Genomic DNA, 20,153 nt, shown 5'->3' on the forward strand with positions numbered 1-20,153 from the left:
CGTACATGGGGGCTCCAATCCATTGGTCTGATTTAGAGTGAAATTCACCGATATACTGATCCCAGCAAACACTTCTTATTTTCTTTCTTCTGCTTTCATTACTTCACAAAAGACACAAAAACACATTGCAAGGGACATGCATATTACTCAATGAAATGCTCATTTGGTGCCTTAAAATTTGAAACCATTTCCAATTGTGTTTGGGGCCCCGATTCTGAAAATGACAACCGCTTTCCCCGTTTCCGGTTTTACTTTTGGAAATCTGGCATTTCCATGTTCCGCCGCTCAAACTAGTGGTCACTCAATATTCTAACAAAGAAATTTTAGATATTAATGTACAAAATATTTTGTGGCTGTAGAATAGAGAATTTCCATCAAGTTGCTGAAATCTCATATCTGTCATTTCCTGCAATGCAGTTTTCTTGGATGCAACCATAATCAGCCATCATATGTGCATCCCATCATCCATGGTATCCCTCTTCAATTGTACTTATTTCTTGATGGAAACCCTCAACATCTCAAACTTGAGCGGCTGGAGAAAAATCAGAATCAGGGGTTCCTAAATACCCACAATCAGGTGAAAAACTCCAGGCAACCATGAAATAATGTTTTATGTGTTCCCCAGGGTCATCAGTATCTACATACATTTACAGGAAGAGCCAGGGAGGCAGCACTATCTGTACGAACATTATTCAGAGGGAGAGGTAGAAAGAGAGAACTCTACATGTACAGACATCATGTACAAAAAGAGACAGGGAGGCAGCACTATCTGTACAAACATTATTCAGAGGGAGAAAGAGAGAACTCTACATGTATGTACATCATTTACAAGACAGGGAGGAAACACTATCTGAATTTACATGATTCAGAGGAAGAAACAGGAAGGAAATATTACCTGTACATGCACATAAGGTGAGAAGGGAAGGGATGCCTCTCTGAACATTCTATATAACATTTAGTACCGTTTCCCTTCTCACCTTATGTGTATGTACAGGTAGTGCTGCCTCTTTGTTTTGTAGATGCATCTACAAGCAGAGTTCTCACTTACAGTCTCTCCCTTAGAGGTGGCACATCTGTACATATATCATTCTGTCTCTTCTTGTAAATGATGTATGTACATGTAGGCTGCTCTTACTATCGCTCCCTCTGAATGATGTATGTACAGATAGTACTAAATGTATATAGAATATTCAGAGGCATCACTATCTGTACATACTATCTCTCCCTCTGAATGATGTAAGAGTACTCCACATTTACATACATCATTTACAAGAAGAGACAGGTAGGCAGCACTATCTGTATACACATCAATTAGAGGGAGACGGGACCATATTGTAACCAGAGAATGTCAAGGACAATTATTATTATTATAGGTATGGGTAATAATCAGTAGAGAGGGGAACACTGCATTGTGTCCATTTCATTTACATGGACTTCACCATTTTCTGGACACTGCTTACAATGACAGAACTTGACTGAATATATTGAGGGAGAGGAAGGGAGGAAGCAGGATACTATTCCAACTGTGCCAACATCAGGAGCTGGAGAAACCCAAAAGACCATGACATCTTTACCTAAATTATGAACCTGGGAGACAGTAGTACCTGTACCTACATCTACAGGAGAGAAAAGGATTCCAACACTATCTGTACCTGCATCATGTACATGAGATACAGGGCTGTCCCTGCCTACAATAATTGTTACCTCGTATCTGACCACAACCTGTAAGATGCCATTTGAAAAGTCAATTTCAAGTTTGTTGTGACCATTTAACTTAGAGACTTAGTTAAATGAAGTAGCAGTCAGGTCAGAGCTGATTCATCGAGTGACACCTGCTCCAGGAGTTAAAGGGAACCTATCAGCACGATTCTACCTATAAAGGTAGATTGGGTGGTAGGTGCATGTATGGGACGGGAGGAGGGCCCTTTTTAGAGATAACCCTCACATCCCCACTGTCTTTTAGAAAACTTTATTACCCTAATATGTAAATTATGTAAAGCGGCTACTGGGGTGTGGAGTAGCCGGACATGGGGCTACACGTCGCGGCTACTCCACACCCTGCGGCAACTCCTCCGATCCGGAGATCTCCTCGTAGCTGCGCACCCTCATCCAAGAAGCGGCTGCGCGGCCGGAGCTACAGCGCATGCGCAAAACTCCGGCTTCTCGGACGAGGGCAAGCAGCTACAAGGAGTTGCACGTCGAAGATCTCAGAGTAGGAGGAGTAAAGAATCTATTGGGGCGTGGAGTAGCCACAATGTGTAGCCTCATGTCCTGCTTCTCCACGCCACGGTAGCCGCTTTACAAAATTTACATATTAGGGCGAGTATGGAGAGTGACTCCATAGATGTCCATTACTGGCGGATGTCCCGCTTCTTCCAGTAAGGCTACCACTGGATTACAATGAAGCAGAAGTCTCCCGATTCCTTTATTTCTGCTAATGACAAATGACATATTTCTCCTTGTCCTGTGCCCGCGGGGTTAATGGACTGTATTATCATTAATGAGCTATTACAGCAGCCGTCCGGACCAGGCTCCGTTATAACATACAAGTAATTATACTCTGCGCCGCTACCTGCGCCGGGATCGGCTGCTCCCCGTTAGACGTTTCCATTTCCGAGATCTTATAGATTCGCAGAACAATATTTATTATCTGGTGATAAAGCAGCGATGTTCTCAATGCCATGAAATATGGAATAATTGCCGCCTGATGGAGCATAATGGATTGCATTGTTCTAGATATTATGTAACACTGTGTAATTCCATGTTACAATCTGCCTGTAATAAGCAGGTCTGTCACTGATACAGGGAATTAATAGGACTGTGTGCTGTGATATTAATGGGGTTTTCCAGGATGGAAATATTAATGAGCTATCATAGCGATCATATCAGTATCAGATTTCTGGGGGTCCAACATCCGGCACCCCTCAACAGATCAGATGGTCGACAATACAAGCGCAGTGTAGTGGCTGAACTGTGTGACTGCAGCTTATCCCCTATTTAAAGGACATCTTCCACCAGGATGAAGGATTGTAAACCAAGCACACTGACAGACTGGTGTGCGCCCCCTCTGGCAGGAACAGATCTTCTTTTAGCTTCTAAGGTCCTGGTTTTTACAAAAAAAGGCTTATAAAATTGTGCAAATCAGTCTGAGGGGCTCCATAGGTGTTAATGGAGCCTGGAGCCCCTTTGGTTAATTTGCATAATTTTAAAAGCCTTTTTATCTTAAAAAACAGGGCATAAGAAGCTTAAAGAAGATCAGATCCTGCCAGAGGGGGCACACACCAGTATGTCAGTGTGCTTGGTTTACGATCCTTCATCCTGGTGGTAGAGGTATTTTAAATGAATGGGAGATAATCTGCAGTAAGGTGATCTGGTCCGCCTAAATACAATGTTGCAATAGGTAAGAGACAAGTTAAACTTTGAAACATCTCCCCAACCCCCAATGCTGAATATATACAAGCTAAAATAACGGATCAATAAGATTTTCTCCAAACAGGTGAGTAAAAAAACATTCCCCAGATCCAGTGCAGCTCCCAATTATAGTCATTATCACTCCCGTCATGATGAACTAGTGCGGCATGCGCTCTCCCATCATGCACGGCTGCAGCTCCCTCCATGTTGTACGAGGCATCAGTCAGCGGCTCCGAGCTGTGATTGTCTAATGAGGAACGAGCTCCCACCGTGTGACGTGATTAAAAATATCACACAAGAGCGGCCCGGTAATGACAATTAGATGGCACCGTCTATCACCGGAATTTCAGGCTATTTGTTCTAAGGTGACAAGTACTTCAAGCACCTTTAAACATGTAAATGTTTGCAAGTGTCAAAGTTAAAGGGAAATCATCAAGTTGGAAAATGTTAATTTTATTCAGAATGGAAAAAGCCTTCAGAATCCCTTGGGTGATGGAGAAGATACTTGGCATGCAGCGAGCACCTGCAGAGCCGCTCTCCGGGATGTGTTAGCTCACTATATGGTAACAAGGCAGGAGACATCTTCATGGAGGATCATCCACATTTTTTCTCTAACTCTACAGTAAATCAATACTTGACGTGCAAACTGATCAATAGGTGGACCCCTGGCCACCCGAGTCAGAACAGGCTTCATTTTCATGGGCCGGCGGTTGTAACTATCTAGAATGCCAATAAATCTCATTATTCTATTCAATGGATCATAGCAGAGGAAGCTTGTGATCTTGGTATGGATTAGGTGCATGTCTTACATTTAGTTATTGGTTAGATGGTTCTGCATAGACCTGTCTGCTATGTGCTGTGTGATCAGGAGACATCTAGATAGGGAATGACTGGAGATCATTAAAGTAAAGCCATAGTCGGGAGTCAAAATCGATCATGCTCGTATCAAAGATCCTCTAAGTAGTTATACACTGGATCACAGAGAGAACAAGCCCAGATTGGCCAATGTTGCAGTTTGGAGATGCATCAGTTGATCACTATGGCTCCAACAGTCACTTGACACCATGGCACCCAATGCATCAAAAAAAATGACCAGCCTTAGAAAGCCCTGTACATAATGGATTAAAAAACAGTGTTGCAATGGTGTTATTCCAGTAGAACAATGGACCTAATGGTAGAACGCAAATATAGGTCCATTAGTGTTGATGTACATGTGACCTTAGCCCAATGTATTCCAATGGTGACCAAGGTCTGGAGCTAATCTTATAGATCTCGCCTACTTTTAGAACTGTGCTCCAAACAAGGTTATTGTGATGGTTGGAGATCTATCAAGTCCAGAACCCTCTTCATAAATGGAGTTTAATATATTAATGACCCATCAATGGTTTAATTCATGAAAATAAGGGGACAGACACTTGGGAAACTTCGCTCTTTTCTCCATGGCCGGTACCAGGATCTGCTCACCTGCAGTCTCAGCCCTGACCATTACACAGACAATGGCGCCTTTGGATAGATCAGTAATATCATAAAAAGGTAAAAACTCAGATGCTTTATATGTAACCACCGAGCTATTACCTAGTGGCAGATGTCAGGGGAAAGAAGAATTGGGATGATGGATTTTGGCATGCCCAATCTTGTCTTCTAATAAGAGTAAAGCCACCATAAGAGGAATATGTCAACAGGTCTTGTGGTTTACTTCTGATGTTGATTCTGGAGTAGAGGAATGTGTAGGAAGCTCTGTAGAGTTTTGCTGCGTATCCTTCACTCATTACTACAATCGGTGGACTAGGCTGGGCTGTTGGCCACTGATACCTTAGACCTCATAGCAGCTACTTTTGTTGCTACAGTTACTCAATTACAGAAGGGACATTCATAGATCTAGAGCATATGGTCATGGTTAGAAACACACGGCACCATAAGGGATGTGTAGGTTACTTCTGTTGCATATCGATATGTTTATTCCAACAAACTTCCATGAGTCACATGGATGTACTGTCCCGAACACAGTACAGCATAACAGAACACACCAAGTCTGTTCAGATGAGCTTTACCAACTTCAGGCAGCAAAATCGGTCAACGTGATGTCCAGGACACACTTGTCCATATGCAACAGTCCATAGGAAGACATGACCTTGCGCAAGCCATGTGCAAGCCCAGGCGATGAAGCATCTACAGCAGATCTAGAACATCTAAATGGAGAGATTTTAGCCTGGAATATTGGTCTCTAACCGCTGCACATCTCTTACTCCTCCATGTCCTACCGGCCACAAGCTGAGAGGTCACGCTGGGAGCCGAAATACATCCAGAGAGTCACAGCCCGGAAATCACAACTCAAAACCCACTAAAAAGTCATGATTTCTAAAAAGGCAAAATTATGGGCAATGTACAGTAATGAACCGTGACCTTCACGAGTCCCGGCACATCATCATCATCATCATCGAGCTGCAAGGTAACAATGAAAAGATTGAGATACATTCTGATGAAATAAATAATTGAAGATAAATGAATAATCACATCATTAATTAGCTTAATTGTGTATTATCCACTTAACAAGGTCCTTCAGTAATCACACAGTGTGAAGTGGCAATAAAAAAAATCCACCACAACAAGGTCAAAGTTATTGGGACTGAACTTTTATCAAGTTTCATGTTGAACGCATTGTTTATGCATATTTTATACAATGCAAATGAAGAAGTGATGAAGCAAAGTCAACAGTGGGGTCACTACAGGAAGGTTGGAGGTTAGAGTTGTCCCCTAGTCCTTTGATATCTAAAATGACCAAAGGAATTAAACAAGATCTTGCACCAGAGATAGGATAAATAATAAGGGGAACCTTGGAGCTCCCCAAGACTGGATCCATTTCCATGGCTGTACATAGTACAACAGTACAAACGAGGGAGCTGCCAGGATACCCATGGGGAAGAGGGCCATCAAGTCAGCTTGGCCACTTTTTGGCTTCCATTCGAGGAGATGCCCAAAAGAACAGTGAGAGAAAAAAAAATAGAAAAAACTGTAAGAAGGTCATGATTGGGTTTGGGTTGGGTCAGTTAGAAGGAGAGTTAGTGCCAAGCTCTCACCACATGAGGAGGTCTTAGGCCCCAGCTCCTGACAGAGGAGCATATCAACTCCACACTTAGTGACCAGAGACAGCGTGGGCCTCACACCTCTTGTGAGCTCACACAGAAGACCCAGGATAAAGCTGCAACTTCCAGCATTGGACACAGCTACATCCCAGCCTGTATCTGCAATCAGGCAGGTGACCTAACTCCTGAGGTTCACTCTCCAAGATCACTCCCAGTAATCCGACCATTTGTACAGAATCGTTTGGCCTGTTGCTGCTGTTGGTTCGAATAAAGAACTAAGTTATTTTTATGCACAACGTTGCCTCCGTCTGGTCCCTGATATGGGTGTATCACCATCAAGAGCGCCCCCATCTATCATACAGGGACTCATAGTACAGACACTCAGGGGTTCCCCAGGGAGAACCAGTACATCAGCTTCTCCCTCCATATTTCTTGCACACACCCCTTGCTGGAGACCTGCCAGGCTGTAGGACAGCCCTCCGGTCCCCATACCAAGCACCGTGACACTAGTGTGCCCTAGGCCTCAACCGCCAGCCACTCAGGTACTGCGGGCCCCGGCTGACTCCAGGCCCCGAGAAAAGGCTAGGCCCCTGTGGGGGATGTTGCAAACCCCATTTTAGATCCCCATTTACTAGGAGTTGATGAACAGGTTCAAATCTGGTGATCCCACTGGAAATAAATTATATGAATTCAGATATTTAAGCTAAAATGAGCTGTGATTAGTAAGGGAATACAACATTCAATGCCAATGGAAGGAAAACCTCATCTTTTGATGGCTTCATCCTACAGCATAAGGACCGTAGGGCACATAATAACACCTTTCACTGTCACAATGAGGCTTTTATGGAATGAGAGAGATGTAAGTGATATCTAACATGTAGGGATGGTGTGATCATTGTGTGCATCTCTGCAAAGACTTTGATTGACAGACTGGAGTGAATTTACGTAGGAGGCTTCGAGATAAAGAGCAATAGCTGCAGCAGGCAGAGCGCACACACGCAGGAGGAGTGACCCTTTATTGCTTAAGGGCATCAACTATAATCAAAGTAGATCATAATAATATGTGGTTAGAGCTAATGTCAATGTAAGTGGCAGATCAAATAAATGCCCGGCTGCGGGGGATGGGAGGTAGAGAGACTTCTCTTCTTAATTGGTTAAAATGTTGTGGTTTGATATTTGACTATTCTGATGTCACATTAATGCGTCGGCTGCATCGATTCCATCGCTCCGTGAAAGCTGGGCTTATAAATATGGGAATATATTGACCTGGAGACTTGGTGCTGAATAAACATTGCAGCCATTATCTCTGATCAGCTCAGGATTGCCCGGCTCGTCCGTATTCATGATGTATAGCGGCCCCTTCCATCCCCAGAAGGCCCCATCTGCGAATGACCTTGACAGGCACAAAAGGTGTGTGATGGTCTAGAGAGGATCGGTACTTGGCTTTATCCCAATGAAGAAGAGGATACAAAGAGATTGTGGTCTACAAACCTTCCATGGTGACATTCATAGAGAGAGAAGGATCGGGCATGCTGGTCTTAACATGTCCAATCCCACGTTCCCTCAAAAGATAAGCCACTGCCATTGATGTTTGGTAGGGCAAGAAAATACACTTATGACTGAGCCGATTGTGTATAGGAGAAGCAGCTGTCGGCTGATGATCCCTTGCTAGGCGGCTAGTGCCATATGTAAGCTTAAAGGGACTATTCGAATTTCAGAAATTGAATACTGAGCCTCACTGGCCACTGGTCCAATGGTCTGCCCAATACAGTTACGATGCTCCAATATTCCAAGCCAGTAACATTACATCCATGCATCACATACTTGCCCAGGATCAGCGATCAGGTTGTGTCAAGTACTCAAGCTCAGTTCCATTCATCCCCTTTAAATTATGTTTTATTGACCATAAACTTGCTATTGATACACTCTGTAGATGATGTAAGCTAGTAGACGTTTCGTTCCTACAAGGGTTATAATTTTACCAGGATTTGCATGTGAACCCTAGATCAGGCTCGGCATTATCGGGGGCATCCAGTATAACGCTCTACGATAGGATCCTAACAGTAAAGAAACTTAAGCACCAAGGGGAGACAAAAACACCCAATCGTGCCCCAAATACCCTATTGAGTATCCATTGTCCATTGAGTATCCAAGATGGACAAAAAAGCCTCCATGGATTTCTAGTGCAGTCTCCACTGCTGCTCTAGCCCTCAGAGACCACATTTCAGACTCTCAGGTTTGGGTTGGGGCTAATATTTTTGTTCTTTCAAAATTTTAATACCAGTGGAATCTCTTACTCGGACCATAAACATCACAGACCACTATATAGATGAATTTGTATAGGATCTAGATTGTGCTTGAATATCAACCAACATCCCTAAACACTCTACAAGTCACATACCGGATGAGTGGAAGCCCCTTGGTTGGACCTTGCATTGTCAGAGGTCAATGCAGAGGTCAAAAGGTCATCATCCAGATCAACATTCATAAAGATCTAGTAGTGATTGTGAGGTTTCTCTTTGAGATGTGTTACATTCATTATACAGACCTTTCTCATGCTAACCATCCCTTTCCATTGCTTTTTCCATCTTTTCCTGTTAAATGGTTTCTTACAGAATTACACCTCCTAAATTATGTCCCTCAGATGCCTCCATATGGTCCCTCGGGTAAGTACAACCAATAATTTCCATCTCTATTATGGCTGAACCCCTCTTGCTTGGCCTGAATTCCACCTCCGAGCATCCGATGCCCCCATGGCTTGATGTTTCTTGGCTGATCCGTGTCCCCCCTCTGCTCCCTTCCCGCTACACTGACAGTACAAGTGATGCCATTATTAAGGAATACTCCAGAAGTGAAGCCATTTCTGGTGGCTCAGAGGATTATATTGGCCCGGCTAGATAACATTTCATGTATGAGCCGTGTTGTGGAAATAGAACATCCAGCTCAGTCATGACACAATTAAAGGTAATTTGCGTAATTGTGAGCTAATTGTCACTTGTTCTGTAATGAGACAAAACTCTGTAGAGTAGTAACTGCGCCTGGTTAACATCCAGGATCTGCCACTTGTCATTGTTTTACTGCTTTCCCCTCACACTTGGTTCATGGCTCCCTGCATCATGTACTGTATACAGACTGATATAACACAGGAAATTTATAAGAAACCCATTGTCCTAAATCACAATCATTTATCAATGCGTCAGGACAATTGATACACAAAAAGAAATTCAATTTAAAGAAAAACTTCCATCATCTCCATTAACTCCACTGACAGTGGTTTTACTCCACCGATTCCAGGCTAGATGCAATTTTCTCTGACGTTTCTGTGACTGCACCCCCCAGGTGTGTCCTGATGCCTTTCTATCATAGCCAGCAGTGGTCAAGGGTCAGCATGGGCGCTCTGACCCCTCTGTGACTACACCCCTCATACACAGCGAGCTGCCATGTCCTGTGTCCTGACACCTTTCTATCATAGCCAGCAGTGGTCACGGGTCAGCATGGGCCCTCTGACCCCTCTGTGACTACACCCCCCATACACAGCGAGCTGCCATGTCCTGTATGTCCTGACACCTTTCTATCATAGCCAGCAGGGGGTCAGGGGTCAGCATGGGTGCTCTGACCCCTCTGTGACTACACCCCCATACACAGCGAGCTGCCATGTCCTGTGTGTCCTGACACCTTTCTATCATAGCCAGCAGTGGTCAGGGGTCAGCATGGGCGCTCTGACCCCTCTGTGACTACACCCCCCATACACAGCGAGCTGCCATGTCCTGTGTGTCCTGACACCTTTCTATCATAGCCAGCAGAGGTCAGGGGTCAGCATGGGCGCTCTGACCCCTCTGTGACTACATCCCCCATACACAGCGAGCTGCCATGTCCTGTGTGTCCTGACACCTTTCTATCATAGCCAGCAGTGGTCAGGGGTCAGCATGGGCACTCTGACCCCTCTGTGACTACACCCCCCATACACAGTGAGCTGCCATGTCCTGTGTGTCCCGACACCTTTTTTTTTTTTTTCTTAAATTTTTCTAAAGCATTGGACCAGAAGGATTAGCCTTCACCACCCACTGTATGAATGAGACAATGTCCTGGTTCATCAGTTATCTTGCGTTGGTTTCCATTTGTATGAATTGTATCACGAGCATTAGTATTACTCCCCTGACTCTACAAGGCGTTCTACCTCTGTATAATTTGATGGGCATTTTCAATCTACACATCAGATGGGAGGACATGAAGCCGTCCGTCCTCGCACCTGTCCATCTTTCCTTCCCATAAAAGCCAATGATTACTGTATCTTCAGATATGAAATCTACATCAAACACAAAGCACCTAATAGAAACCAGATGCTTGATACAGACACCAACATTGGAGTATTTGACTGTATGTCTGGTTTTTAAGGTTACATTTTGGTTCATTTTACAGACCTGAACACACAGTTCCGTTAAATCGGTGTCCAGATAAGAAGAATCTAATTTTTTTTTTTTGTCCTATTGAGTAATATTAAGTTGGACAACAAAAAGTCATTGGTCAGACCAGTCGTGTATCATACAACCCGATGATTGGTATGGAATGTGCAATGCTAAAATTTGTACTGTAGGAAGGTACAACTCCATGACAGGCAGAGGTTGTAGCCAATCACAAGGTTTTCTGGTTTTCCTGGACTATATGGAACAGATCCCTATCACAGTTACTGCTGGGGATCAGACACACGGTGATGATGTACAAGTAGCAGTGCAGCCGCTCTCATTGTTAACATTTGGGCTTTCAGATTTTTAGGCGGATTTTTGAGAGGAGGATAATCACACTGTCCTCCCAGCAGGCAGGGATGGTGCTGTCTGTAGCAGCTCACATAACACTGAGCTGAGGCATCAGGAGATTGATAACAGACAGCACAGTAATAGAGAAGCCTAACACGGTGGAGGCAGATGAGAGCAGACAGGAGGCTGAGCTGCTGTGAAATTGGGGTCACTCATGGTTAGAGTTTTTCTCTAAGGATCACATTGCCATTCAACCTTTGGTTAAAATAAATAACGATGTATTCCCTAATTTCCGTTTTTTTTGGGTGACAACCTGTGGGTGATTACAGCTAATGCTGAAGCTTTGCCTCGTTACATTGTATCCGCTGTTTTTAGATCTCTGCATTTCTTGACAAATTAGCCATTCGGGGCTCTGGCGAACGTCGACCTTGGGACTTCAAAAGAAAGTTCAGCAACTTTGAAAGATTTTGCTTCACTCGCCTTGCACGGATCTTGATACAGAGTTACTTTATTTCTTACAGCTCAAAACTTCCTTCAAGTTATAGGGGGAGGTAGAAAATAAGCAATGAAGAAGCAGGAAATATTATATAACAGTCAGATATAGGATCCCACCTGCTCAATCTTCTGCTCCTCCGAGGCCGGGGTTGGGATTTTCTCACCTCTCTTGTAGCCATCACAAGGGACACATCTATGTGATCGCTGCATCCAATAACTGTCCTCATCAGAGGTGCCACCCGAGACTGCTGAGGCTGGTGAAGTGGCCCCCTATGTCTATGGCACATCATGGCTGCTATACTGTCCTAATCTTCTGTGCTCCTGCACAAACCCCTGTACCTGCGGTAAAGCTTGGCACCAAGGCTGCATTCACATGTGGCGTCAACACATGCGCTTTGAAATGTAATACAATTGAAAAAAAGAGGAGAAGATTTGCTGTAAACATTTGCAATTGTAAAACGGAACCATTAATGCAATGTTAAAGTAGGTGTTAACATGATGTTAACCAATGTGCTTGGTTGACATTGTGTTTACGGTCACGTTTTTTTGTAAATGCAAATGTTAACATCAATGTAGATAACAAATCTTCTCTTCTCAGCTGCTTTATTGCGTTCCTAATGCAGTTGTTAACGCCACGTGTGAATAAGACACAGGGTGGAATGTTCATCATCAGGACAGGTGAGAGATTAAACGTTGATATGTGCACAAACAATATAGTCAGAGCAGGTGCCTTAAGAGTTAAAAATAATAAAATATGGGGTCAGGAAAACAGGCTCTGAATCACCTCTGGGGGGCACTGCTGGCTGTAGTAGGAAGCTTTCTATGGGAGAATCTGCCTTAAAGGGGTTTTCCATTTCTCAAATGTTTTTCTTGAAGAAAACTACAGCTTTGAAGCTTCTTACCGAGGGCCACGTTTATTTCACGACAAGTACCTGTGCCCTGGCATAGCTGTACAGTGGCAGCCATGGCCGGGGAGGGCTACAATAAGAACGGCTTGAGTACCATCTAAAGACCTACCTATGGATAGTTCACCAGTTTATAGAACACCCCTTTAAAGCAAATCTACCATGGATGCGGTGCTCTAAGCCAAGCACACCTACATGGTGGGTTGTACCCCCTGGAACCCGAGCCAATCTTTTACATTTACATATATGTTTGTAAATGTATGAAAATCTTTATTGGTTGTCAAGGCACAAAGTAGAGGAAAAGTTGAAGGAGTAGCACAGTGGTGTATGGGATTGAGATCCGTGTGGGTGCACGCTTCAGGGAATCTGGCTCAGAAAGACCCTTACATAAGTAAATCCAACAGCGAGGAAGCAGCACTCCAAGTTCAGTAGTGGTATTTATTTCACCAGTGGAAAAAGATACAACGTTTCAGCTATCTCTATGTAGCCATTTTCAAGTTCAAGTTAAATAAAAAAAAGAATTTTGAGAAAACCAGCTTTTAAAATTATACAAATGAGCCTCTGGGGCTACTATGTCCCAAAAACCCCTAGTGGTTGCATGGTTTACTAACTAGTCACACCTCCATTGAGCATTTCTGCCCATCTCCTCCCTAACCAAAAACCAAATAGGAGTGTGAGTAATCAGTGGACACCAGAGCCACCAGGGGCTTGTGTGACACCTGCAGATTCCCCCCTGTGGCTCATCTGCATCATTTTAAAATACAGTCTTCTCAAAAACAGAGCTAGCAGAAGCAAAAAGAATAAGATCATGTCCCAGCAGGCGAGCGGGGCTTGGTTAAGGGGCACTGCACCCGTGTGGTAGATTTTCGTTAAGGGCTAATAATTTGGTAATGATTCTTGGCAAACACTGTAAAGCTACAATCATCTTGTCATGCGGATGATTACTTTTCCAAGGATATTTGTAAAGGATTGGATCTTGTGCTTCGCGCAATAACCAAAAAAAAAAAATAATAATAAAAAAATCAAAGACAGCACATTGTGGCAATTTGCATGAGGACGGGTTTTTATAGCCTCCGTTTGTCGATGATTTATGTTAGCAAATTCTCCGTTAATAGATGCAAATGTAATGCATGGCTCCATATTACTCACATCTTATCCCATTAACATATCTATGGTGTATGGAACATGGAATCGCATAGATAAGTATTCCCGTCCCTTTCATGATGGATTTTTAAGTCTATTTTTATGCAGCTGGTAAACAAAAGTGCGGAGATGTCTCAGGAGATAGCGGGATGTGCAGAATGCGAGACCCTCGAAGCAGAAAACCGGAAATATCATCCACCGCTACTGATGGATGGATAAGAGTGGGAATAGAGTCTACAAGAGACGTCCTCATAAAGTGCATGGTCTACATCCTGTATGTGGGGCAGATTTACTCATAACAGACCATAAATTATGAGAACTATTGATGGGCAGCACCAAATTCTCCTCGACTGGTTACAGGGTCTGGGAAGAGAAGAAAAGTTAATCCAGGTGCTTCAAATTGTATTGATCTCCACAGGATTCCAATACGATTAATACTATAGACCATTCAAAGGTGGAGGGGTTAGACATGAACTCGCCAGGGCCCCAGCAATACCATATCTGCCCCTGCCTGTATAGATTTAGTTCTCACCTAGCCTGAGAATGAAGGGGCCCCTGAGCGATTTTAGCCCTGGAACAAAGTCAAAGTCAATGATGCAAAAACTTTGCACCAACTCCAAAAAGTTGGGTGCATTTGGTGGATTTTCGTTGCCCTCCCCGCTTTCACAAAAAGAGATGGGGGGCAGGGTTGTTTACCTCCATTGGATTTATGATCCAAGGGTGCAAACTTTCTGAAATCTACATCAGGTCATAAAGTAGGCACATACTGCTCCAGGGTAAAATGATGATCTCACTTCAGCACACACATCTTACATCTTCCACCCACCTCCTGTGCAGGGATCAGTTACCAAGATCCCATCCACTTAAAGTGAATCCGTCATCAGTTTTGCCCATAATAAACTGCAGCCAGTGTTGGGTATTGTCAATAGAGAGATGTGTCATAAGACTTTTGCGTATATAATAGGTAGCAACAGGACTGTGAAATGTGGACTTTTAATCCAGGTTTGCCCTTCCTGTAGGTGCTTTGGGCAGCCTAAAGAGCTTTCTACTTCCTGCGATGAACAATTCCACAGCTCCTCCCCCCTTTTCTGAGTGACTGCTGTGAGACTCCAACCAAAACCTTGGTACAGCTGCTACTCATAGCAGAGGGGAGGGTCTGTGGAGAAGAATCTCTGCTGAATTGGATTACAACTTCATTTTTCACAGTCCGGACAACTGTGCAAAACACCAAGTGCAGCTTCTTATGGCCAAAACTTCTAAAATATCTCCTTTAAAGAATAAAGTAACTGCAGGGCTAAGCCAGTGTGGTAGTCCTTCAGTTCAGAACCATAATAGATAAGGTCAATGGAAATCTCAATGGAACACCTCACATTTTGGCCATGCACAACAGTTTGAAGTTGGATAAAACCATTGCTTGCAACGAGAGTGTCCCGCAATGTGATGCGTGTCCTCCAATGATATATGTTGGGGAAAGATCTTTTGCTGCCATTGAAAATAAGCTTTTTGCAAGAGGCCAAGCATGGATCATCTCCAAATTTGTTAAATCATATCCTTTACATTCATATTTTAGTAACATAACTGACTCGTATTAATAGGAAGTTCAGTATGTATGATGATGATGTGTACTTAATCTATATACCAGATATAAGGTCTCAGTCATCTCTTCTGGTTGACCCGAAGAAACCTAATCCTATTCGGATGCAGTATACCACTTCTTTAAGGATAATGTCAATCAGCTGCCGCGAGAAAAAGCCAGCAAGATCTTGTCATGTATCAAAAGTGGTCAGGACTCTCAGGATAGGGATGTAATATTACCACTGTACGAGGCATTGGTTCTGCCTCACCTAATATATGTTGTCCAGTTCTCGGCTCCGGTCCATAAAAAGGAGGCCCTGGAGCTGACGAAGAGCCACAAAACTGATAAGGGGTATGGAGGGTCTTAGTTATGAGGAAAGATTAAAACTAGATTTATTTAGTCTGGAAAAGGGATGACTAGGAGGGGACATGATTAATTTATATAAATATATGAATGGTCCATACAAAAAATATGGTGGGAAGTTGTTTCAGATTAAATCAAATCTAAAGACGAGAGGGCACTGTCTCCATCTGGAGAAAACAAGGTTTGATCACCAGAAGCGTCAGGGCTTTTTATACTATGAGAACTGTCAATCTGTGGGATAGCCGAGCTCAGGCGCTGGTCACAGCCGGGACAGCAGAGAGCTTCAAGAAGGGTCTAGATGCCTTTTTACACCTAAATAACATTGATGGTTATGTTATATAGAATTGTTTCCCATAAATCCCTTCCTCATCCAATCCCTTCACTTCCTTGGTTGAACTTGATGGAAATGTGTCTTTTTTCAACCGTATAAACTATGATACTACGATAATGGGATTTCTCTATAATAAATGCCTCTCCCCTTGCTTGTAAGTAGTTTAACATCCAACCCTTGCACAATGCTTCTAAAAAACTTATTTTTTGTGTGTTGCATGAGGTTAATGGCCGATTTTTAAGAAACGGCGCCAAGCATGTTGTAGTCCTATCGTATTTTCTCAAAATCAATGCATTATAGGTATAACTAAATAAGATAAGTTACGTGTCTGCCCTTTATTCCTAACTACCCAAGCTGTCTCCAGTGTGGAGATAGAGATTATCTGAATTCGACAGATCATCTGTCAAGGATGTTGGCTTCATCATAAGTGAGAAGTGAAACAGTTTCACTGCCTTTTCAAACTCTTGAAAGGGCATCTACCACAAGGATGAAAGACTATATGCAAATGAGCCTGAGAGGCTCCAGGCTCCATAGGTGTTAATGGATCCTGGAGCCCCTAAGACTCATTTGCATATAGTCTTTCATCATGGTGATAGATGTCCTTTATGGGATTATCATTCTAAGGTTTCTATTGTATTCTAAATTGGTTTTACAGGGGATAATCCATATTTTGGAATTTTGAAAGCTTTTATGGATGAGGTGGACGTCTTGTTGAATTGCATAGACTCCTATTCTGAATTGGTCCTGTAGCCAATAAAGCTAAAAATATGTTTTGCTTTCTTCCAGCAATTGAAGTTAATCTTCAGAAAGCCCTTGCAGAAGCCTCGGAGACCTGCACCCAGGAATGCCTTATCCTCGGCCACTCCGATAACTGCTGGATGCCACCATCACTGACCCAATACCAACAGTCTAATCCACCTTTGCCAACATTTGGATTCCAGCAAGGTTGGGGAAGAGGGTCAAGACCAGATGGAGTACACACCCTCGGAAGACCTCTACCCAAGGAAGATATTGACAAGGGGGCATCTCGACCCCAGTTTTACAACACGTGCGAGAGACACTGTACCATTGAAGATCCAGTCAAAGTTATTCCCTTGGCAAATTTCACCCCATGTCAACAAGCACCGGCTTCAGGGAGTAATTCTATCTTTGTACATGAGCACCAGCTCTGAAGTGTATCTAGTAGCTTTGTGTATACTTGTGTGTCAGATGTACATAGTCACAGCTTAATACTCCATAAAAACATATGTAAGATACATAGGAGTGTGAAATGTGCTACATTGTGTATATAGCGCTCTACATCTAATGACTGAAGTAAGACTAATGACATGTATTGTATGTTCTTAAAAGTGTCAGCCACAATCACTCACCAATTTCTTCATGGAGGTGTAACGTACAAAAGCGGGGCCCTAATGCCAATTCTGTTCCAAGCTTCTAACTATGATGTTTTGTTGGTAGTACTGGTCTTCTCATATTGGGAAGAACTTGGTATAGGCGCCTAAAGCTCTGGGGTCTGAGGTGTGCATCCCCTTTTGTTACACCTGTTTCTCCAACCCTTTTATGGATTATGGTTAAGCCAAGTCTTCTTGAAGGGCATAAATGGTAAAAAGTGAGGTATTGGACTTTGAAGGTGCATGCGGCCACATAACCTCCATGACAACCACAATTTAGGGAAAAAAAATTCTACCGGTAGAGGAAACAAGAAAATTGTTGAGCCCAATGTAAACTTTTACATCTCAAAGGTCTCCTCCACTTTCTCCTGTGGAATAGATTTTCGAGATAACGGTCAACCAAATGTTTCCATTCAGTAAAATACTTTAAAATAAAAAAAAAATAATCAAAGGGCATAGATGGGAAAGGCATGTGCCCCAGGTATCAGGAGATGTGAGGCTGGCCAAAAACTTTACATAGCATGACCCAGCACCAGGGCCGGCTCAAGGTTTCAGTAGGCCACTGGGCAACAGAGCCTCGGTGGGCCCCTCGTATGGCGGTTAAACATTAACTAGAATATTCCCTTGTTTATCATTCCTAAACATCCCTGTCATTGATATTTTATATACAGCCCCATCATGGTTCTATTATAGAAAGCCCCCCATGGACTCATTATGTACAGCCAACTTACAAGTCATTGCCAGGCTGCTGGGAACTGAGATTCGGCCATGTGGGCCCCCCAAAGCAGATTATGGCCACGGCCCTTACCCAGATATGCCTGGTGCTGACCCGGCCCTCTCATTCCAATGACTGCCAACGTCTGCTGTAAAGGGAGAGTTTGGTGGCCCCGAAATATTATAAAATTGACCTGTTCCACTAAAGAACATATGTTTGGCCAACATTAATCTAATGTGTACAGTAAGGCCAGTACAACTAGGTTTCATGGGCCAACCAGATAATATTGCCGAGGATACAGGTTACTCAATTGTATAGTTAATGGCTCAGTAGGGTATTGCTTCATTAATACGTGCAAGGAGAAATTAGGAGATCATGAATAAACAAGGTTTATTACAGGTAGCAATCCACAGTTTGGTCCATAGACCTTCAGTAGGCACGGAGTGCAGGAGAAGAAGAAAGGAAGATCTTAGGTACTTCAGCAGGAAAGATGAAGCAGGAAACTTTGAACGACAAGGGTCTAGTTACTCCTTGGAAACCAGATAAAATTATTCATTGGTTAAACCATCACAAAGAGCAAACCGTCTCTAGTACCCTCCAAATGGAATCATCTTTTGCAGACCCATCGTTGGAATTGGAGTTCACTGGAGCATCCTCTGGTACACAGAGTATGGCCGGCTTATGTGGAGCCAATAAGATATCAGCAGAGCTAGAAGACCGAAAGTCCTAGTGGACAGGTGGGAAATGGTTGTTTGGCCCAGGTTACACCTCTGATGCCACCTTCTGATTAGTCCAATTTCATGCATTAGTCCTCTTGTATATACATACATGAGCCTTTCACACTCATTTCTGCTAAATAAACCCAAGATTTTAGTATAGGATGGATTGTACATGTAGTAGCATCGCTATTCGTTCAACTTTATATATAGAGTAGAAAATGGTCCATTTCTATGGTTCAGAATGTCTTACGTCACACAAATACTAATTACCCAACAAATACGACAGCTTGTAGTATGGCGGAGGTACGGTAGGCACAGGGCACCACAGTTTGCTTCACCATTTAGTTTCTATGTTGTATATAGTATAGTCTTCTATAGAGCCTACAATAAGAAGCCACAAAAATATCGCCAAAGTGATAGATGGACAACAATAGGGGAAAAAAAAATATATACAAAAAAAAGTCAAGTATTGGATTTTCACAATTTCTTCATTTTTTTCTTTTATGTGGTATTAAACCATTATTCGTCGCGTTCATATTATTATGTGGGATACATTCGGAAAACAAGGATGCAAATTAGTTGTTCCTTTGTGGGAACAGATGAATATTAAAATGTGCGTTCACAAATTAAAGTTATTACATTTTCAAGTAATTTCGCTTAAGTTAATTTACACAGTATCTCCACCGGAGATCCAGAGGCCCCAGCTGCACTTTCCAAGCCCGTAAAGTAGCTTCCAAGGGGGAATACGAGAAACTAGGATCTATTAACCATTTCTGACAACAGGCTTGTGCATTGCCTAATGGGGTTTACCGTATTTAGTATAGAACCGGGTCCCCTGCGCACAAGAGTGCACGACAAACTAAGGAGGATCTAATCTAGGGAACTATTCCCAAAGATGGTCAAGTGTCTATTAGCATCATGATTAAGACTTCTATAGGGCTTTAAAAATGATGCAAAAAAAAAAAAAAAAAACCCCTTCAAAAATGTTTTCTTGAAATATCCAAAAATCTGCATTTAGTGCAATTGTTTGATATCCGGTGGATAGGCCTAATTAAGGGTGTGTGCCACGGCTTGGTAACTCAGGGCACCTACTTACACCAGCTACTCGGCGAGATCTGTCAGGAGTTGGTGAGGTCAGTGTCCCCAGTTCTACCTGTCCTTTCTCAAGAGTGGCAAAAAAAGCAACCCCCACCCGAAAGTTTGCACTCATTAGTTTTTTGTAGATCCGAGTTAAAGGAGCTGAGGGCCTCAGTTTTATCAGTAACTC

The 20,153-nt window shown here is 43.1% G+C and overlaps 1 protein-coding gene across 1 annotated transcript in view; it reads left to right on the forward strand.

Moving 5' to 3' along the window:
- The window catches only part of PCDH11X (protocadherin 11 X-linked), an 833,337-nt gene extending 814,685 nt beyond the window's left edge, over positions 1-18,652 (forward strand). The window contains exon 6 of the mRNA XM_072123099.1: positions 16,848-18,652. Coding sequence (XP_071979200.1) covers positions 16,848-17,233 — 386 coding nt within the window. The 3' untranslated portion in view covers positions 17,234-18,652. The remainder of the gene's footprint in view (positions 1-16,847) is intronic.
- The last annotated feature ends 1,501 nt before the right edge of the window (positions 18,653-20,153 follow it).

The sequence above is a fragment of the Engystomops pustulosus genome, chromosome 9 (assembly GCF_040894005.1).
Source record: "Engystomops pustulosus chromosome 9, aEngPut4.maternal, whole genome shotgun sequence".
Classification (NCBI taxonomy): Eukaryota; Metazoa; Chordata; class Amphibia; order Anura; family Leptodactylidae; genus Engystomops; species Engystomops pustulosus.